Genomic DNA, 22640 nt, shown 5'->3' with positions numbered 1-22640 from the left:
ATTAATAGAATCCCAGAGAATATTATGTTTAAACTCAATTGGTAAATAATTCAAGTGAGTTATTTTTAATGTAATTACTTTTAATTAGCTATTTTTATACCTTTTTCTCTGACTCCCTAATCTATGTGCTTCTCTGAATGCAGATCCCAAAAAAGTCCATTAATGGCTGACACAGTACTTATTACATTCTCTTATTTGTGGAGTGGGAAAATGTTTTCTTTCTAGATAGCCTTACTGTAATACAGCCTGTACATGTGACTGCAAGTTTCTCAGTATTAGAATGTCTATGGTGTCCATGATTTCTGGAGTTCATTAATGGGAGGAACATCTCATATTCCCTCATTTTTCCAAATTCAGTGAATTTTGGAATTTTATTTCTAACTTCTTCATTCCTAGGATCACTAAAACTGAATTGACAACCTGTTGTTCCTGTTTATTACTAGAGATACAAAGAACATAATGGTGTAACTGATATATATATATATATATATGTTATGATGCTGGGGAATAAACTTAGGGCATCATACATGCACAACACTGCTGAGTAGCTTCCCAGATGCAATTTTCTTTTTATTCTTTATTTACTTAAGAGGAAAAAAAGGAGAGAGAAGTAAAAGGAGGAGATAGCAAAGGAGAGCTATCACAGTACTACATCATCCTTCGAATCCCCTTAGTACCACCCACTGTGGTGCCTCATGGGTAGCAGGGCTCTAACCCTGGGCTTTAAGCATGGTAAGATATATACTAGATGAGGTAAACTATCTCCTGACCCCAACAGAAATTCTTGGCAGGACTGCAGTTTTTCTGTCTCATCCATGAGCACTCAGTGACAGATCCTTATTAGGGCAATTCTTGTAATCAGGTGATGTCAAGAGTTGGCTATTGTCCTCAGTCTGATGCCTTACTGGAATACATGACTGGTCGAGAAATCATGATCATGTATGCTAGATTATGGGGAGTCTGTGAGCCCCAGATTCAGCTGCATGTGAACAAGTGGTTGAATGTGCTACAACTGGAACCCCATGCTGACAAACTTATCAGAAACTACAGGTGAGTCATCACACTGATAACGTCCCTTGTAGCTAGCTGCTAACACTGAGCTGCCTCCCTGTGCTTTTTATTTTTGAATTAAACACTCACAGCTCCACCTAAGTCCTTTCGTCATGTAGCTGTTAATTGTGAGACTACCTACAAAGTTTCTACGTGGACTGTAGCCTCCGAGCCTCAAAAAGGCATTTATTCTTTTCATCCTCCATAACGTTATCTCTCAAGAAAAGAGAAAAGGAGCCCTTTAAACTATGGCTATGTATCGGCGCAATCATGACACCCATAAAACAGGTCATTAAGGCCACTGATAAAATCATGAAGCCTTCTGTATAGAAGTTGCTCCATACATTTCAAAAGACAACACATAGAGAGAAGTATAGACATTGATAGCTACACATATCCATGTGTAGATACAGCTATAGGTCCTCTCATCATTGAAATTCATCTCATCGGCATTGTGGATGTCCATGTTAAGTGTTCACTGAGACACTATGCTTGAGGTGTCTGGGTTTTTGCTTTGTTTTTTCTGTCAATGACGAGTTTGTATATCCTCCCCTTGCCCTACATTCTCTCTTTTATGACCATGAAGTGGAGGAAACAAACGTAAACTGAGTACTATTCTGGCCCTAATGGGAAAACCTTCAGTCGTTTTGCTGGATGAGCCCTCAGCTGGCATGGATCCAGTAGCTCAACACTTGCTCTGGAATGCTGTGACAATGGCAAAAGAAAGTGGCAAAGCCATCATTATATCCTCACACAGGTGTGGCTCATTGGGAGGTCTGGGTGAAGATTGGCAAACATTGTGGTGGTTCTCAGAGGGATATACTTCTGACTAGGAATATTGGATGCTGAACTTGCTTGAGTATGTGTGCTTCTTGTTAATTTTTTAAAATAATTTTCATGAGTGATTTAATAATGGTTAACAAGATTGATTGTAAGATAATGGGTACAATCCCACATAATTCTCAACATCAGAGTTCTGTGTCTCATCCCCTCTATTGGAAGCTTCCTTATTCTTTTTTTTTTTTTTTTTACACTATCACATTATCTTTTATGCTGTTTCTGGCACTACTAGATATTGTATAGAGTCCAGATTAAGAGACACTTTTTTAAAAAGTATTTGTCTGTCTGTTTATCACTTTTACCAGAGCACTGCTCAGCCTTGGCTTATGGACCTGAGATTTTGGAGCCTGAGGCATGAGAGCCTCTTTGCATAATCTCTCTTTTTATTTTTTATTTATAAAAAGAAAACACGAACAGAAACCATAAGATAAGAGGGGTACAACTCCACACAATTGCCACCACCAGAACTCTGTCTCCCATCCCCTCCCCTGATAGCTTTCCTATTCTTTATCCCTCTCTGGGAGTATGGGATGCATACTTTATAGGATGCAGAAGGTGGAAGGTCTGGCTTCTGTAGTTGCTTCTCCACTAAACATGGACATTGGCAGGTTGATCCATACCTCCAGCCTGTTACTGTCTTTCCCTAGCTGGGTAGGACTCTGGAGAGATATGGTTCCAGGACACATTGGTGAGATTGTCTGTCCAGGGAGGTCAGGTTGATGTCATAGTAGCGACTGAAAGGCAGTATGATGTAAAGCAAATTGTTCAAAAAACAGGCACCCAAAGGTGGGGATGGGGCAAGTGACACTAGGGCTCTTCATGTAGGAAAAAGCTAGGAAGTCTTTTTTTTTTTTTTTTTTAAGTATGTTCCATGCGGCCCATGACTTTAGTAATTTTATTTATTTATTTATTATTGGGTAGAGACAGACAGAAATTGAGAAAGAAAGGGAGAGAGACAGACACACGCAGCACTGCTTCACCATTCATGAAACTTTCCCCCTCCAGGTGGGGACCAGGGGCTTGAACCCGGGTCCTTGTGCACTGTAGTGTGTGCACTTAACCAGGTGCGCCACCGCCTGGCCCCAGACTTTAATAATTTTTGTCTGAGCCTGATAGCTAGCATGTGGGTGGACTAAAAGTCTAATCTGGGAAGATAGTGTCAGGGTTGAGAATAGGACTAGAAAGCTGGATTAGGGCAGAGAGTAGCTCCCAAATATGAGAAAAGCAATATAAATACCATTAACTGTTAACCCCATCAATCTGACCTAGGACCCATGTCTATTCATATTTAGCACAGGAGCCTGTGTAACCCCTCAGTCCCTGTCAGTCCAGGCTCACAGTCCATGGTAATGGCTAAGAACATTCTAGGCTGCACTCATTTCAGGACCTGTATTCCTTGAGTGACAGAGTAAGTTGACCCAGTCTCCCTTCAAGGAGAGGGGCAGTTCCTGTAATGTGTTGTTCTACAATGAAGGCAACGTCCTAGAGAAGCCCACAAGATGGTTTAGGATGACGTTCCTGATGGAAGTGACCAGTGAAGAGGGATCTATTAGAGGTCTAGGCCCATCATATCAATGTGGAAATCCAAGGTATTGACCAAAAAGTTGGTCTCTTGCCCTAATCTGGTTTTGTAGTCCTTACTTTATCTGACAAGGTTAGACTTAAAGTGAAGGGACTTAAAGGAAACTGAAGTAGGAGGTAGGAGAAGAGGGTTTCTAGGCCTAAGTAGTAAGTACTTGATTAGGTACTTTATGGTGTCTTATTTAGGTTCTGTTTGCTTGCTGAACTTACTGAGTCTAAGTCTACTCACAGCAGACTACTGAGCATTTTTATTATTTTATTTTATGAGGTGTATATTCTCCCCTAACTTACAGATACATGAGTACATGTACCCTGTCCCTTAGGCCCTTGTCTATATCTGGAGTCTGTAACTTTGTTAAGGAATGTGCCCTTTGAAATGGAACTAGGGAGTCCCATGAGTTAGCAAAGGTCTCACCAGGTAATTGAGTTGACTTGGAGAAATTTTTCATATATTATTGATCTTTTGGATCTTTTCTGTAATGGATATTCGGTTCATGTCCTCTCCCCATTTTTGAATGGGGTCATTTTGTTTTCTTGTTGCTAAGTTTGGTGTTTCTGGTCTAACATCCAGGTCCTTGATCCATTTGGAGTTTACTTTCGTTTCTGGTGATATGTAGTGGTTCTGCATGTTTCAACCCAATTTTTCCAACACCATTGAGTAGACTCTCCTTTCTCCATTTAATAGTTTGGGACCCCTTATCAAAAATTAGATAACCATACGTGGGGGGGGGTCTTGTTAATTTTAATGGATAGAAAGATCAAGAGTTCTCACTGAGTTAAACAGCCTAGAGAGAAAAGAGGACAGGACGTTGCAGGTATTTACTGTTTGAGGATTTGGTCACTTTACTATGTATAATTTCCAAAAATTCCATGACCAGTTATGGGCTTTGTATTTGGAAAATCCCACACCTCATTGTAAATAAAGTCATACAGTTCTGACTGTTCGTACATAATGCCTTCCAAAGAGCAACTTTTTAGCATTACATCATTTTGGTGTCTTCTTTTATTAGACTAGAGAAATGTGATGCCTTCTGTACCAGACTGGCCATCATGGTGCAGGGAGAGTTTGTGTGCCTGGGCAGCCCTCAACAACTCAAGAGCAAGTTTGGTGGTATTTATGCCCTGAAGGTCAAGGTCAAGACTGATACATCTGTGGACGTATTAAATAGTTTAAAATTTTTCATCACAATAGCATTTCCAGGTAAATAAAATTGGGTTTACTTTGTTAAAGTTATGCTAAATTCTGTTTGTTCTCATCATCTCTATTGTATGTTTCCGATAGCTGTTTGCTGTGGATTATTGGTATTTACTGTTCTGACACACTGAATTACTTTGGGGATGCTCATTTCTACAAGAAGCTAGCTCCCCTGGTAGGGCATGTGCCTTAGCATGCTTGTGTCCTGCATTTGAACTCTGGCTCCCCACTGGAATACCACCACAGCACTGGGAAAAACCCTGGTGCTGTGAAGCTGCTCCCTTTCTCTGTCTTTGTCTTTGCCACACTCTTGCTGAAATTAAAAGGGGTGGGGGGAGGCTGAGGAAACAGCATAATGGTTATGCAAAAGACTTCCATCCCTGAGGCTCTGAAGTCCCACATTCTATCCTCAGAACCACCATAAACCAGAGTTAAGTCCTCTGGTTTCTTTCTGTATCTTTCTTTATCTGTCATTGAAATACATCAATTAAAAATTACTTTTAAAGATAAAAAGTTAGCCCTGAAGTGGTGAAATTCATGAGGCCCTAGTGTCCCACCCCAAAAGAGATACAAATTAAAGCAAATATAATGCAGAACTTTTAGTATACATTGCAGTGTTTTTTTTTTGTTTTTAATTTATTTTTATTTATTCCCTCTTGTTGCCCTTGTTGTTTTATTGTTGTAGTTGTTGTTATTGATGTTGTCGTTGTCGTTGGACAGGACAGAGAAAAATGGAGAGAGGAGGAGAAGACAGGAAGGGGGAGAGAAACACAGACACCTGCAGACCTGCTTCACCGCTTATGAAGCGTCTCCCCTGCAGGTGGGGAGCCGGGGACTCGAACTAGGATCCTTACGCCCGTCCTTGCACTTCATGCCACCTGTGCTTAACCCGCTACGCTACTGCCCAACTCCCACATTGCAGTGTTTTAAAACAATGAACAGTTCAGCAAAAAGAAAAAAAAAGATAACTTTTTAACAACAAAAAAAGAAAACAAGAATACGAAAAAAGAACAGTGAATTGTAACACTGAACAGTAAGAAATGCAAATATTGCATGCAAATGTCATAGTCGACACTGGAATCAGTGATGGATCTTGGATCTTCTTAGAGGTTGGGGAGCTCAATTGGAGTCTGCCATGGAAGGAGGGGCAGCTCAAAGTGAATAATCAGCAGCATTCTCTAATTCTAAGCAGAAACAAACACAGGTCTTCTCCATGGGAAGCATCTTTAATTTAGACCTGACATAGGGGAAGGGTCAGGGGAAGCAGATATCAGGAAGTATCAGAGAAAGGTCTACACTAAGAGGCCCTACGTTTATATCATCCCACCAGACACATTAGGAAAAAACACCATGGCTAAGAACCCTAAACTAAGAATGCTACTGGGGGTTTTAGTTTATTTCTGGCACAAACATTGGGCCTCAGTGCCTGCACAACTCTATAGTAGCCACTGTTTTCTTTCAGTTTGGGGGTGGGGGGGAAGAGAGACAGCTTGCAGCGCTGCTCCACTACTCTTAAGGCTTTTCCTTGGTAACATGTGTGCTCTACCCACTTGAGTCCAAGATACTCTGTTTAATGTCACCTCCTACATAAGGAACTCCTAAAATTTAAGACATAAACAACTAAAAGGACTGAATTAAAATCTTAGTCATAGGAAAAAACTAGAAGGCACAAATAATTATAAATATATCCTTTTTTAAAAAAAGAAAAAATATATTTTTAAAAATGGCCTCAATAATTGCTATCAATATAAGAATACTTTTTTTTCTGGGTTTCAGGCAGTAGCACAGCAGGTTAAGCACACATGGCATGAAGTGCAAGGACCAACTTAAGGATCCCGGTTCCAGCCCCCGGCTCCCCACCTGCAGGGACATCGCTTCACAAACTGTGAAGCAGGTCTGCAGGTGTCTGTCTTTCTCTCCCCCTCTCTGTCTTCCCCTCCTCTCTCAATTTCTCTGTGCCCTATACAACGACAACAATAACAACAAGGGCAACAGAAATGGAGAAAATGGCCTTCAGAAGCCGTGGAATCATAGTGCAGGCACCGAGCCCCAGTGATAACCTGGAGGCAAAAAAAAAAAAAAAAGAATACTTTTTCTTTGGGAATATACTTAAAGAAATTACATATATACCAAGAACGTGGGTTATTCAGTTATACTCCCTATTACATTAACCATGTCTGCTTATACATCAGCTGTATGTAGTAAGTAGATGTAGCAATATTTAGGTAATTTCAGATCTGTGATGTTACTCACCTACCTTATTTTTTCTTTCTTAGGTAGTGAGCTAAAGCAGGAGAATCAGGGGATCCTCAACTACTACATCCATAGCAAGGACAAGAACTGGGGAAAGGTGATTTTAGGAATTATGCCCTTTAATATTACATATTAAGAAAGCACTAGGGAGTCGGGCTGTAGCGCAGCGGGCTAAGCACAGGTGGCGCAAAGCACAAGGACCGGCATAAGGATCCCGGTTCAAACCCCGGCTCCCCACCTGCAGGGGAGTCGCTTCACAGGCGGTGAAGCAGGTCTGCAGGTGTCTGTCTTTCTCTCCCCCTCTCTGTCTTCCCCTCCTCTCTCCATTTCTCTCTGTCCTATCCAACAACGACAACAACAATAATAACTACAACAATAAAACAACAAGGGCAACAAAAGGGAATAAATAAATAAAAATAAAAATAATTTTTTTAAAATTTTTAAAAAAGCACTAATTAGTGAGGAAAGCATTTGGTCATCAGGCATTTGTAATGGAATCTAGAACTGCAGCAATATCAGAGACTTTGGGTTATTTTTCAAAGTGTGTGTGTGTGTGTGTGTGTGTGTGTTTTACATGGGCCATTTGGGCAAAGATGACTGACCCTACGTGGAAGCTGATGCCCACTTTAATTTACTTCTAAGGCCCTGCTTTCACTTCCTTTCTAAACCCAGAGTTTGTTTTGATTTCTACTCTTTAATCCCATTGTTTATGACCATCAAGAGTCACAGAAAACTGCCTCTCAAATTCTCAATTACCTATTCTGTCCAATTTTTCATCTCCCCCTTCTCTGCCTTTTTTCCTCTGATAGTAAATTGACAGGAGTAGAAATGGTGGGAGAGGCTCATCTAGGGTGGGGGCTAAGGGAAAGACTGCAATGATAACTATATGTTGTTGTTTCATTATTGTTATAGATGTTTGGTATTTTGGAGGAAGCTAAAGAACAGTTCAATTTAGAAGACTACTCCATCAGTCAGATAACATTGGAACAAGTCTTCCTGACCTTTGCTAGCCAAGAGGAGACAAATGAGAAAGCATCACCATGAGGTGTAATTCCAACCTTGTTGTCTTGTTGTCTTTCTTCTACTATGCCTGTGGGCATAGAGGAACACTCCTCTGTGTGTGTATCTTGATGCAAAAATCTGTTTAATAAAGAGCCCTCTCCTTATGGAGATCATATGTCCCTTCTTTGTAAATTTACTTAGCTGGATGATAAATCCAGTAAATGCAAATCAAAACATTTCTAGATGATTTTCTGTTTCATTTTTCAAGTGTGAAATTGTTCAAGATAGGGGAAGGTCATTTACTCCGAACAGAAGCATCCAAAAATAATTGTGCTATTAGCTGTCAATGGACAGCTTGAAAAGTAAGATATTTTAAACTGAGTTATGTGCAAGAGGAGCCAATCATTTCCCATGGATGCACACACCAATTTTGTACTATTACAGTTTGAAGAATGGTTCGCCTAAAACGTGTAGTCTTGGGAAGCAACATGTCAATTAAAAAAAAAGAAAGAATTGTAAATCGACATCCAGTTTTAAGTGAGAATAAGTCATCTCCAAAATTCAACCCAAATTCAAATTCAGTATATTCCTCATTTCTAAGAGAATCTGCACTAAGAAAAATTTAAATCGGAAAATATGAAGCAACAGGTGACTTGGCGCTGGAGGGAGAGGGGAGCGAGCAACAAAGGGTCCGTCCGTGGCTAAGAACCCCAGCGCCCAGCGAAAGGCGGGGGGAGCTGGGGGGGGGGGGGAGCAGGGCCCCGAGCTGCAGCCTCGCGCACGCCGCGGTGGGTCCCGCCAGCCAGTGCGCAGCGCGCATGCGCGGGAAGGGCCCAGGGCGCGCGGGGGGGGGGGGGCACCCGACGGTCTCCGCGCAGGAGGCGCCATTGCGCGGTCCGCCGACGGCTGAGGGGGCGGTTGGGGAGACCGTGGGGAGGAGGCGGCAGCGAGCGCCCCCGCAGCGGCTGGGAGGTGAGTGGGGGGCCCTTCCTCTCCCTCCGCGAGCCTCCGGCTCAGGGGCTGCCCCGCCCGACCGCCCAGAGGCCAAACCCCCCGAAATAGCAAACGGGCGCACAAAACACAGGGACCCCACGCACACAGCCTCCCTCCCTCCCTCTAAAAACCTAAAGCGGAGAGAGAGAGAGAGAGAGAAAGAGAGAGAGGAAGAGAGAGAGAGAGAGAAAGAGAGAGGAAGAGAGAGAAAGAGAGAGAGAGAAAGAGGAAGAGAGAGGAAGAGAGCGAGAGAAAGAGAAAGAAAGAAAAAGAAAGAGAGAGAGAGGGAGAGAGAGAAAGAGAGAGGGAGAAAGAGAGAAAGAAAGAGAGGGAGAAAGAGAGAAAGAGAGAGAAAGGGAGAGAGAGAGAAAAAGAGGAAGAGAGAGAGAGAGAGAAGAAAGAGGAGTCTGGGGGCCAGGTTGTGGCGCACCTGGTGAGCACACACACTACAGTGGGCGAAGACCAGAGTTCAAGCCCCTGGTCCCCACGTCCCCACCTGCAGGGAAGCTTCATGCAGTGAGGCAGGGCTGCAGGCGCCTTTCCCCCCCTCTCCCTTCCCTCCGCTTTCAATGTCTGTCACTATCCAAAAGAAAGTGATATATATGTTTGTAGGGATCTATATGGAGATACATATAACTGATTACAGTTTGAAAGTGTAGAAGGTGGAGGGGGGTGGAGAAGAAGAAAAAAAAAGAAAAGAAACAGAGAGTCTGGCATCTCGTAGCCGAGACCTCACAGAACTAGCCAAGAAACAGCAAATGAGGTTTTTTGCTTTTCCTCATTGGGAGTTATCATTTCTCACCCCACTTTACCATCCTTTGGGACATTTGTTAACTCTTCTCTGGAGCAAAGGGTTGAGTGAGACGTGCTCTAAAAGGAAGTGAGCTAGAGCCTGGGTTTGCCTGATGCCTCTGACGAATAGCGTCTTGCTTATTTATCTGTTATTTACTATTTATACATCGTTTGTACAAAGAGAAGTTTTATTTTGGAACGTTGGACAGTATGGAGAAAGGGATTCATTCTCAAAGCAGTCTTTCCTCAACCTCAACCAGCCTGCTGTTAGATATATATATATATATATATATATATATATATATATATATATATTCCACCACCACCACCACCACCCCATCCCTTCTCAGCTCTGGCTTCTGGTGGTACTGGAGATTCATTCTGGAATCATGAAGCCTCAGGCATGAAAGTTATTTTTGCATAACCATTGTGCTGTCTCCCCAACCCTAGTATAAGTTTTTAAAATCTCTACCTGGGAGACGGCAGGGTCTGAGGATTCTGGCCTCTCCTACCTTCCTCCATACAAAAAAAAAAAAGAAAGCACTGCCCCTCCCTGCCCGCCCCTGCCTCCCTGCTAAAGTAGTCAATTCAGAACTAGTTTGATTGAAATTGTCAGCTGTTTTTTTTCAGCCCCCGCCTGTCCAGAATCTTACAGTGTAAGGCTTCAGTAGGTTGCAGTTTTAAACTTTGCTCTGAGCCTTTTGAATGAAGAATAAGCACTTTTTTTTTTGAGATAGATTTTCTAACTTTAGTGTCAACTACAATGAGGTCAAATCTTACACAGAAGCGAATGATGATTTTGAAGGAAACTGAATAAAGTAACTGGTATCCCTGTATGCAGAAAAAGATTGAAATTATGTAAGCACACCAGTCCTTCCAATTGCAGAGTCATGGAAAAGTCACTTAATTTTAAAAGTCACCAGCCCTGCTCTAAGCTGCTTTTTGTTTGTTTCATTTTACCTTTGACCCATGTTGGAAGTACCTGCTGTGCTTGTGGTCAAGATGAGTCCTGAATTAATCTAGATCTTCGGAAATGTTGGCCTAAAATCAAATGCCATTCAACGCAATATACTCTTCACAGAGCAGTGGTGGGGATGTTTTTTTCTTTCCATGGGCTGTTTGAATATTTATAAAATTCTTTGTGGGGCATACAAAATTACCACCTTAAAAATTAACACAGCGTTGCTGTGCAGAAAGCTTCTAGATGTACCGGATTTCCGGTCCTGGCTGTGGTTGCCTTGGCAGGACCAGACCACATGATTTTACGGGTCATAAGTGAGCTGTGGCTGGACATTGGCTACCACTGCGATAGAAGCTGATCCAGACACGATAGCAGCCCTGGAGTAGTTTGTGTTGTGTCAGGAATTCGTTTCCTCCCATGTATCCCCAGGCTCACTCAATTACAGTCAGGCTGCCTTTTTTACCATTTCATTTAAAAGGCCTTCGATTTGGGGGCCAGTTGGTGGTGCACCCAGTTGAGCATACACGTTACCACATCCAAGAACCCCAGTTCAAACCTCTGCTCCCCACCTGCAGGAGGAAACCTTCTCCAGTGGTGGAGCAGTGCTGCAGGTGTGTGTGTGTATCTTGTTCTTTACCTCTCCCTCTCTTATTTTTTCTTTTCCTTAACTTTTTTTTTTTTTTTTTTTTTTTGCCACCAGAGTTATCCCTGAGGCTCGGTTTTGGCACTATGAATCTGCTGCGGCCATTTTTTTTTCTCTTCTTTCTTTTTAGAAAGGACAGAGAGAAATTCAGAGAGGACAGGGAGATAGGGAAAGACACCTGCAGATGTGAAGCGTGGGGGGAAAGGGGGGATGCCTGGTCCTTCCTTCTCCCTCTCCCTCTACCTCCTACTCTCCTCCCAGTTTCTTTCTGTCCTATCAAATAAAAGAAAGGGCGGGGGAGGAAAAAAAATAATTGCCCCATGGACAATCCTGGTGGAAATTTTAAAAATAATTTAATACTTTATACATTTGATTTTTCAAAACAAAGTTTTTTAGTAAAGTTTTATTTTTCTTTATGCTACTATTGTAATCTATTTGTAAGACTGACATTCTGAATGATAGTTTAATCTTTAAACATTATTGAGGTACCTTTTACTATAAAGCCATGATCCAATATCATATCATGATTGTGAGCAATTAGCTTTACACCACGTCTCATGGATCTGTGCAGTGTCCACACGCGTCTAACCCCACTCTGTTAATACCTAATGTGGACACAGCAAAATGAATCCTTTTTAAAATAACAGAATAGATTGTCCTCTGTAGTCAACTTTTTCTGTGTATAGTTGGGAGCCCAAACATAGTTTTGCTTTGTTTTGCTTTTCTACTCTGACTGCTACAAACAGATTGAGGGACTATTCACTCAGACTTGCAGTGCTTTTGTTAAACGATCTCTTTGCAAAACTGGTGGGAGTTCTATGTTTTATACTCCATAATTCTTAGGAATAAATCAATCTCTCTCTCTGTCTCTCTCTCTCTCTCCCTCATTCCCTCCCTCCCTACTCTCTCCCCCATATAATTATTTACATATAGGGCATTTTATCCATATATGTTCTGAAGATTTACTGCCTGACTGAAAGTGTTTACTCCAGACCACTTCATGGCTTCCAGAGAAATGTAACACAGCTGTGCTAGTTGAAATAACCCTTAGATCATATCACACTATCTGCACACTGAAAAAAAAATTAAGGGTTTCATTTTTTTAAGTCCTATTATACCAAATGTGTTGAAAGTTTTTATGATGAAAAGATACGGAATTTTTGTCATAAGCCTTTTCTGCTCCTTTTAAATTGGTCAAATTCAGTTTGCTTGAATATTTTGAGAATTTTTACATTCTTGTTTTTCAGCGATGAGCACTTAAAGTTTATTTATTTATTTGTAATATCCTTATCTAACTTTGGTATCAGGGTAGTGATGGCCTCCCAGAATATAAGTCTGGAAATGTTTGTCCCTCATCTTCAATTGTTTTGACTTTTTTTTTTAAATGGTGTTAATTCTTCTTTATAAATGTGTGGTAGATTTGCCTGTGAAGTCATTTGGGAGAGAAACAGAGGGAAAGAGGGAGAGAGGTAACAACCACAGCAATGCCGGTGCTCCTGTGTGGTGGCTGGGGGCTCAAACCTCGCTCCCAACACATGGTAAAGAGTATGCTCTGCTGAGCGAGCGAGCGAGGCCCCCAAGTTTTCTTTATCTTAAACATATAATGTTTTCGCTATCTGTCTCTGAGACTGATTCAGAAGAAAATCAAGAGAAATAAGGAATACTATTACTTACTGGATAGTCACATTAAACTCATAAGTTAACAACGAATTTTTTTTTTTTCCTTCCACTCCGGTGGTTATCTGTGGGAGGTGGAATGGTGGGCATGTAGAGCTGTGGTGGCGGGTGTGGCCTGTGATCCTGCAATCTTGTAGCCCACTATAATCACAAATAAAAAGTTAAAAATAAGTGTAACACGTAGAAATAAAGTAAGATAGTGCTTGCCAAGTACAAAAGATAAGGAAAGCAGAGAGGTGGATTGAATCTAAACATTTGGAAGTCAGGCGGTAGCGAAGCGGGGTTAAGTGCACGTGGCGCAAAGCGCCAAGGACCGGCCCAAGGATCCCGGTTCGAGCCCCCCCCCCCCCCCACCGTCAGGGGAGTCACTTCACAGGTGGTGAAGCAGGTCTGCAAGTGTCTGTCTTTCTCTCCCCCTCTCTGTCTTCCCCTCCTCTCTCCATTTCTCTCTGCCCTATCCAACAACGTTAATAACTGCAACAAAACAACAAAGGCAACAAAAGGGAATAAATACATTAAATAAATTTAAAAAATTTTTAAAAAAGAATCTAAAAAAGAATCAGGGGTCAGGTGGTAGTGCAGCGGGTTAAGTGCTCAGGGCACGAAGAACAAGGACTGACACAAGGATCCCAGTTCGAGGCCCTGGTTCCCCAACTGCAGGGGAGTCACTTCACGGGCAGTGAAGCAGGTCTTCAGGTGTCTATCTTTCTCTCCCCCTCTCTGTCTTCCCTTCCTCACTCGAGATCTCTCTGTCCTATCTCGCAACAACAAAAGCAATAACACCAATAACAATAATAACAACAACAAGGGCAACAAAATGGGAAAAATGGCCTCCAGGAGCAGTGAATTCGTAGTGCAGGCACCAAGCCCCAGCGATAACCTTGGAGGCAAAAAAAAAAAAAAAAAAATCTAAACTTTTGTTATATAATAAATAAGGTGTGATGGTGAAATCGATTGCATAAATAAAGTTTACTAAGAGTTACGTGTATATGTACACATATATAAATGCACATATGTAAATAATAAAATGGAAATGGAAAAAATTTTTCCCTTGTATCCCTAGAGTTGAACACCTCTGGTAGAAGAATGTATTTGTTGAGATCCTCTCAATTTGCAGTGCTTCTTTGGAAAAATTTTACCTTAAAAGTAAGTAAAATCTTCCATGGAAAAATCTCTAGGGGCCAGGTGGTTGAGCGCTCATGTCACCAGGTGTAAGGACAAGCCCCCAGTCCCCTCCTGCAAGAGGAAAGCTTCATGAATAGTGAGTGAAGCAGTGATGCAGCTGTCTCTCTGTCTCTTTCCCTCTCTATCACCCCTTCCTCTCGATTTCTGGCTGTCTCTATCCAATAAATAAAAATAATTTAAAAAATTAAAATGTCTATAAATGCCCATTCATTGCAATTTAATTTGTGTGCTAGTGAAAAATCAAGTTCAGAGCTGTAAGTAGCCTCTTACAAATTACTAAGATAGGGTTAGTCAATAGTAAAGCATGATTTTAAGAAAGTTAAAAGCAGGGAAGATGTCTGGTTGCTATGAGACAGTTCAGGAAACACTAGCTAGTTCTGAGTAAAGCTGGCAGAAAGCTAATAAAATTCATTTGCAGTCAGTGTGTTCTCTCAGGCTAATTCAAACTGTTTTTTGTTACTCTTCTAGAGAAGGCATTTAAGTTCTTTAATTTTGGAAGTGTCCGCAGCATTAGTGTTTCCAGTGATGCTTTTGGTGGTCCATGCCTTTGATAAAGTAGAAACTCTGGGACCTTACAAATTTACTCCTCAACCTACCAGCACTTGGCTTTCTTTCCTCAACAATGCTGAAGAGTGGAAATTGATTTATGTGCCTTCTAATATCAATGTGTTAAAAGATATCATCGAGGATGTGAAGAGGAGTGTAAACATCAGTGTAAAAGGTTAGAAATTGAAGGGGTTTTCGTGAAACTTAACTGTATGTTTTTGTTTGTTTTGGTATGTGGAGCTAAAACATTAAAAGAGAGAGGGAATATCATTACTGAATCACATTCCTTAACTTTACAATATAGGTGTGTTTTTATTTATTTCTTATTTTTACCAGAGCACTGCTCAGCTCTGGCTTATGGTGAAGTGGGGGATTGAACCTGAAACTTTGAAGCGTCAGGCATGAGAGTCTCTTTGTATAACCATTATGCTATATCCCCTGCATAATATAGATGTGTTTTTAATTTCTATATAAATCGAAAAATTTCCCAAGAGGTGTTATAGTTCACACTCATATTTTTAAAATCTTTTTAAAAGCTACTTACTCTGATATATGCTAGTTATTGCTCTTCTTTTGTTCATGAAGAACACCGTTTTCCTTCTAAAGAATTAAGACATTTTTAACACCGTTTTCCTTCTAAAGAATTAAGACATTTTTAGGATAGGTCTATTAGCTATGCACTGTTCTGTTTTTCTTCTTCAGAGAAATCTTTAATTTCAGTTTTATTCTTGGGATAACTCATCTGATAGAGAACACAAGAACCTAAGTTCTAACTCCCGCCACAACCACCATATGGACGAACCATGTGAAAGGGAAGCTTCACAAGCAGTCAAATAGTGTGGTTCTGTCTCTGCCATTTTCTCCTTGTCTCTTACCATCTAAAAAAAAAAAATCCAGGGAGTTGGGCGGTAGCCAGTGGGTTAAGCGTACATGGCGTCAAGCGCAAGGACTGGTGTAAGGATCCCTGTTGGAGCCCCCGGCTCCCCACCTGCAGGGGAGTTGCTTCACAAGCGGTGAAGCAGGTCTACAGGTGTCTATCTTTCTCTCCCCCTCTGTCTTCCCTTCCTCTCTCCATTTCTCTGTCCTATCCAACAACGATGGCATCAATAACAACAACAATAACTACAACAATAAAACAACAAGGGCAACAGAAGGGAATTAATATTTTTTAAATGTTTTTAAAGGGACCAGGTGGTGGCGCACCCGGTTGAGCACACATGTTACAATGCTCAAAGACCCAGGTTCGAGTCCACGGTCCCCATCTGCAGGAGGAAAGCTTCACAAGTGGTGAAGCAGTGCTGCAGGTGTCTCTCTGTCTCTCTTTCTCTATCTCTATCTCTATATCCCACCCTTCCCTCTCGATTTCTGGCTGTCGCTATCCAATAGATAAATAGAATAAAAAATTTTAATGTTTTTAAAAAATCCCACTTTAAGCAGAGGAATGGGCAGTGGTAGATAGTGTTATGGTTTTGCAAAGAGAGTCTCATGCCTGAGGCTGTAAGATTCCCTGGTTCAATCCCCTGCACCACATGTGCTCTGGTTAAAAAAAAAGGGGGGGGGGTTTTCAGGCAGTAGTGCAGCAGGTTAAGAGCACATGGCAGAAAGCGCAAAGTACCAGAGTAAGGATCCCCATTGGAGCCCCAGCTCCCCACCTACAGGAGAGTCGCTTCACAGGTGGTGAAGCAGGTCTGCAGGTGTTCTGTCTTTCTCTTCCCCCTCTCTGTTTTCCCCTCCTCTCTCCATTTCTCTCTGTCCTATCCAACAACGAATGACATCAACAACAACAATAATAACCACAACAAGGCTACAACAAGAAGGGCAACAAAAGGGGGGGAAAAATGGCCTCCAGGAGCAATGGATTCATGGTGCAGGCGCAGTGGATTCATGGTGCAGGCGCTGAGCCCCAGCAATAACCCTCTATCAACATCTATTCTGATTTTTTGGTCACCCCGAGATCTACATTCTTATTCTCTCTGGCTTCGGAATTATCTCCTGGAGGCAAAAAAAAAATAAAAAGGAGAAGGTGAGGAATTGTCAGGCACAGAGCCCTAGCAATAAACGTGGTGGCTATATATGTATACATCTATGTATGTATATATGCATATAGTATTTAAAATAGAAATCTTGTCACTTTCTTCTGCCCTCACTAATTTCTGAAAATGATGCACAATCATTTGATCCTTTCATCCAATAGGTAGTGTGCCATTTCTCTGTGGAGGCTTTTAAATGTTTTTCATCTCTTGTGTCGACCATGACTGTGATCCAAATAGGGGTTTCTTTTCTTTCATTCTTTTTTGGATTCACTGAGTCCTTTGAATCTGTAAGTTTTTATCTTTCACCAAATTCGGTGCATCTCCACAATCATTTATCAAATTCATTTTGCAACCTGATCTTCTTTTTCCTTTCCTAGACTGATAATGACACAAATGCTAGGCATTTGGTATTATCCCATAAGTCTTTGAAACTCTACTCAACTTTTTTTCAGTTCCATTTTCCTTTTGTTCCGAGTAAGCCATCTCCTCTGATTAATTTATCTTCACTGATTCTTTCCTGTTTTCTCCACACAGCTATTGAGCCATTAGTGTTATTTTAGAAGAAGGTAATTTGACATAGTACTCACCTCCTGATATATCTTAGGTTTATCTTAACACAATTTTTTTTTTTTGGCAGAACCAGCGATTTATACTATAGAATTTCACTGTCCCTGGGCTGTTTTTCTTTTCTATTTTTTGCCTCCAGGTTTATCGCTGGGGCTTGGTGCCTACACCATGAACCACTGCTCCTAGAGGTCATTTTTCCCATTCTGTTGCCCTTGTTGCAGCCCCCATTGCGGTCATTGTTACTGTTGCCATTGCTGTTGCTGGACAAGACAGAAATTGAGAGAGATGGGGAAGACAAAGAGGGGGAAAGAAAGACACCTGCAGACCTGCTTCACCGCGGGTGTGGTGGGGAGCCATGGGCTCGAACTGGGATTCCTGCTTCAGTCCCTGCGCTTCGCATCATGTGTGCTTAACCCACTGTGCTACGGCCTGCCTCTTCCCTTCCCCCCCACCTGGGGCTGCTTTTCATTCAAATAGTCAAATACTTAAAAAGAGAGCTAGAGACGCCACAGCACCAGAGCTTCCCGCAGCACCATGGCACCTCCTATGTGATGCTGAGGCTCAAATTGGGGTCACATGCATGGCAAGGCATGCACTCTACCTGTGCGTATCTCTCCATCCTAAAGCAGCTTTCCTTTGAGATATGATAGACATACCATACATTCATCGTTTTAAAGTCCACAGTTAAATGGCTGTTGGTATGTTCAGAGAGTTGTGCAGCCATTACTACCCTAGTCATCTAAAGCATTTTCATCGACAGGAATACATGCTGTCATCTTTAGCCATAAGTCCACAATTTCTGTTCCCACCAGGGCTAGGAAATCCTTACATACTTAATATATAAAACACTTATAGCAGTTTTCTGTAAGTGTAGTGTGTCGTCTTTGTGACTGACTTTTTTCACTTATCATACTATTTTCTTTCCTATTGGGGAAATGTTGTTTTACAAGAAGTTTATGACAGGGGTACAGTCTCTGCTTCTCCCTGGAGTAGGCACCTTTAAACCACATCCACCATAAAGCTGCTGTCTTGGGATTTGGGCAGTAGTGCAGCGGGTTAAGCACACGTGGTGCAAAGTGCAAGGACCGGCTTAAGGGTCCCGGTTCAAGCCCCCAGCTCTCCACCTGCAGGGGAGTCCCTTCACAGGTAGTGAAGCAGGTCTGCAGATGTCTTATCTTTCTTTCCCCCTCTCTGTCTTCCCCTCCTCTCTCCATTTCTCTTCATCCTATCCAACAACGATGACAGCAGCAACAACAGCAATAAAACAGCAAGGACAACAAAAGGAAAAAAATAAAGTAAATAAATAAATATATTTTTTAAAAAGCTGCTGTCTCCTTCCACCACAGGATACTAGACTCCCAACCCCTTCTTCCTCCCCCATTTGAATTCTTGGATATGCTAAAAAAAAAAAAATAGATCACAGTTTATTCATGTCTCACCTTTGTAGAATATTTTCAAGGTTTCTCCGTTTTTAAGATGCATCTATTCTTTATTTTCTTTCATTGCCAAAGAATATTCCACTGTGCAGGTGTGCTGCATTTGGTGGTTGTAGCCTTCATTGGTTAGTTAATGGTACTTATATGGTTTTCATCTTTTAGCCATTATGTATAACACTGCTATGAACCTTCCTTTACAAGATTTTTTTTTTGTAGACATAGGCTTTCATTTCTCTTGGATATATAAACCTAGAAGTGGAGTGAATATGTCATGTGCTGATAACTTTTATGTCTTAAGTTGTTGGCGACTTTCAGACCATTAAACCATTTTGAATTCTGGTCAGCAGTGGATGACAATCCCAATCTTTACAAACCTTCACCAGCACTTATTATCACTTTATTTTATTTTGGTTTTGTTTTATTTTAATTTATTTTAATGAGAGAGAGAGATTCAGAGAGAAAGATGAGAGCACTGCTCAGTTCTGGGAATTGAACCTTTTAACCTAAGAGCTCCAGAAGTCTTTTGCATAATCATCATTCTATCTCCCCTGCCCTGATTTGCATTTTCTTCATAACTAATGGCTTATTTTTATAAATGCTAATAATGATATTATTTAATATCGTAATGAAAGTTGATAAAATATTTTTAAATGTGTTGGATCCAATTACCTATTGTGTAGTTGTGATACCAATACTTGAGAAACAGTGTTTTTAAATTAGTATAGACTTTTTGTCCATGTACAATAGTATCTCTCTGTAGGTGGGATAATCAGATACTTTGTGTTTAAGTGAACAGTTTGCCTTCCTTTAGTTCAGGGCCTTTCTTCAGAAGCTGAACTTGAAAATTACATTAAATATAACTATGGATCACAAAATGTGTTGGCTGTCGTCGTTTTTGATTGTGACTTCAAAAACCACAATGACCCTCTGCCACTTCAGGTGAGAACACTTTATATAGGTTTGTTTTTAATTAATAGTTTTCTTTAAAATATATATGTGTGTGTGTGTGTGTGTGTGTGTGTATACTTTTAGCTTCTTGGAGTCTCACTAGTTCAATATTAACCTTGGGATTGTCTCTCCTGCTGGTGCACTGATGCTTGGGAGGTTCATGTTAGGGAACAACTGAGTGTGGGAAATGGCGGTATTCAGTGAAAGAGGTGCATAGCTGTGATGACAGAGCTCTACCGTGCTTGGCTTTAGAGCCTTCATGAGCAAAGCAGAAGGAAAGCACTGCACCTCAATTCTCAAAATACGCTCAAGTACTTCTCTTTGGCTGTCCCTCGGGAGACACCACTCAATACTGTTTCCTGTCGTTACAGCAGACAGCCACAGTTACAGGACAGGAAAGCCCTCTGCCCTGCCTCTAGGAACGCCTAGCACAGCACACACTCTGGGTCTGGCTCAGGATGCCACGAGATACTCTTCTTCAGGACGCAGGTTCCTTCCTTTCCCAGTCTGTCTGAGGCACATGCTCCCACAGGAACATCGAAATAGCACCACACAAGTGAATAATCAGTCTGCAGAAGCTGGCAAAGGTTACAGCAGTTACCCAAGAACTGTTTCCCAGCTCCATCCTTGCCCACAGCCAAGACCAAGTGCATCTCAGCCAGAGATTATCTCCAAATGCATACAAATCCAGTTTTCTTTTTCTTCTCTGGTGCTCCCCACCTCATTGCCCCAACCCACAAGTAGAGCAAGTCTGACAGGCAAGAAAATTTCTAGCAGTAGGTGGAGACAGTTCTGACCTGGGAAATCATTTCAGCCAGCCCCCAAGAGCCCATGAAACTTTTCCCCATACCTGGCTGAGACTGGGGGTTTTTAGGTCTAATCAAACCTGACTAAGTCTGCAACTGCCACTGGTACCAATTTGTGGCTTGTAGCTTGGATTCTCAATTCCTCTGTTGACTCCTTTGACTGCAGAGCTAAATCGAAGCTCAGGCATCAAGCACTAGTATCCATGAAAAGGCTTGACTATGATTCTGTTCCAAACAGATGAGGCAGCTCCTCTCAGCTCACACAACAACCTGATGTGTGATGGCAGTGATTTCTTCACATCAGCTTTTCTTTGTCCCTTCACTGTAAGCGAGGCTGCTTCACTTGGGCTGCTTTATTGCACTAATTGGTCTCTAGTTATCACATATGGTGGCAAGGACTTATCCTTCACAGCAACAGAAAGCCCAGTATCAAGGCCACCACACTTCAGCTTTAATACAAGACTGTTATATCAGGACTAGGAAGGAAGCTATTACTAGGTCATTAGCATAACTAATAGAAATAAGTACAAAGCACCAAACATAATGAGGAAACAGAAATTCACCCCAACTCATGGATCAAGACTAAACCCTGGGGAAGCCTGGGAGATGTCACAGCAGTGGTGTACCAGACATGTTTGCTTACAGTCCAAGGCTCAGTCACTTGCACCATATTGTGCCAGAGCCTGGTATCTGTCAGTGTCTCTCGTGAAAACAAATAAATCTTATTTAAAAAGCTGCAGTTACCTTAGAGTTGGGCCAGAACAACCCACAGTCTGGACATCCCCCACCCTGTTCCAAAATTTTGGAAACAAATGTTTCTCAAAATATTTTTATTTGATTTAATTTACAATTCATTTACAATTCATACAACACTCTTTTAAGTTTCAAGGGCTAATGTGTATTACACACCACAACCACCATCAGAGATCAGTACCATTTGTTTAATATCAGTTTAACACTGCCCATTCACTCCTCCCACCCCTTGCAACTTCTCAAGTGCTGGCTTCCAGCATAGTTGTACTAATTTGCATTTCTATCAGTGGTGTACAAGGGTTTCCTCCTCTATATCCTTATCTCTTCCTGTCATTTCTAGTCTGTGGTAATATCCATTCTTCTTTAGAAGCAGTGCCTGAGTAAGAGTCATTAAACAGTAGAGGTGTTTACAAATCTCTGTATAGAAGACTTTCAGCCCACTGAAATGAATTGGTCTACAACTGGAAAACACAGTTTTGTATATAATCCCTTCTCAGTACATTCCACTTGGAGTTCAACCTGTGTGATTTTTATTTTTATTTTCCCTATTTATTTTGGTGGAACTTGGTTCTCATTCATGCATAATTTCACTGCTGTGGGCCACTGTTTCCATTGAGATGGTGGGATGAGTTTCCTCTGTCGTCGTATCACCTTCCATGTGTATCTGGGTTTGAAGCTGGATAACACATGTCAATACAGGTTTTTTATCTAGTGAGTTGCCTCTTCAGTTCTACGTAATTTTTAACCATATAATCTTTTGTGTTTATGGGAATTAATAACAACTGTTATTAAACACCAACAATAATTAAGTGTTGATTTTGCTTAAATTTTTCTGAACTGGGACCCAGGTGGTGGCGTAGCGGGTTAAGCACACATGGCGCAAAGTGCACGGACTAGCATCAGGATCCTGGTTCGAGCCCCCGGCTCCCCACCTGCAAGGGGTTCACTTCACAGGCAGTGAAGCAGCTCTGTAGGTGTCTATCTTTCTCTCCCCCTCTTTGTCTTCCCTTCCTCTCTCCATTTCTCTCTGTCCTATCTAACAACAACGACATCAATAACGACAACAATGACAGTAAACAACAAGGGCAACAAAAGGGAAAAAATGAATAAATAAACTTGATTGAATATTTCAAACCTTTTATATCACAGACTGAGTCTTTTTAATACATAGGCTGAGTCTTTGATGTGTTGACTATCTTAAAAGCTTAGACCAGGGAGAACAGAAGCAACTGGTGGCACAGCTATGTACCAATAATGTCAAAGGACATAAATTATGGTGGTGGTGTATATGATACAGCAAATCCTAACAGGGATATTTCAAAGTTAACACAATTGCCAAATAATGTGATTATAGCAATAATTATTGTCTTCTTAAACCT

The 22640-nt window shown here is 41.4% G+C and overlaps 2 protein-coding genes across 4 annotated transcripts in view; both read left to right on the top strand.

Moving 5' to 3' along the window:
- Positions 1-8089, top strand: part of LOC103107788 (phospholipid-transporting ATPase ABCA3-like) — a 48007-nt gene extending 39918 nt beyond the window's left edge. The window contains exons 20-24 of one of the 2 annotated variants that reach the window (XM_060172842.1): positions 863-1050; positions 1637-1807; positions 4482-4672; positions 6943-7016; positions 7832-8089. In XM_060172842.1, the coding sequence (XP_060028825.1) occupies positions 863-1050; positions 1637-1807; positions 4482-4672; positions 6943-7016; positions 7832-7963 (756 nt within the window). In that variant the 3' untranslated portion in view covers positions 7964-8089. Of the gene's footprint in view, positions 1-862; positions 1051-1636; positions 1808-4481; positions 4673-6942; positions 7017-7831 lie in introns of those variants that run through there. The other variant, XM_060172843.1, reaches the window with a different exon arrangement.
- A 717-nt stretch (positions 8090-8806) lies between these two features.
- LOC103107789 (phospholipid-transporting ATPase ABCA3-like) overlaps positions 8807-22640 on the top strand; it is a 105880-nt gene continuing 92046 nt past the window's right edge. For both annotated transcript variants that reach the window (XM_060172838.1, XM_060172837.1), the window contains exons 1-4: positions 8807-8893; positions 14051-14133; positions 14641-14893; positions 19566-19693. In XM_060172838.1, the coding sequence (XP_060028821.1) occupies positions 14074-14133; positions 14641-14893; positions 19566-19693 (441 nt within the window). In that variant the 5' untranslated portion in view covers positions 8807-8893; positions 14051-14073. The remainder of the gene's footprint in view (positions 8894-14050; positions 14134-14640; positions 14894-19565; positions 19694-22640) is intronic.

This window comes from Erinaceus europaeus, chromosome 15 (genome assembly GCF_950295315.1).
Source record: "Erinaceus europaeus chromosome 15, mEriEur2.1, whole genome shotgun sequence".
In the NCBI taxonomy this organism is placed as follows: domain Eukaryota; kingdom Metazoa; phylum Chordata; class Mammalia; order Eulipotyphla; family Erinaceidae; genus Erinaceus; species Erinaceus europaeus.
Note: the sequence above shows the minus strand (reverse complement) of the source record. Positions and strands in the feature narration are given on the sequence as shown.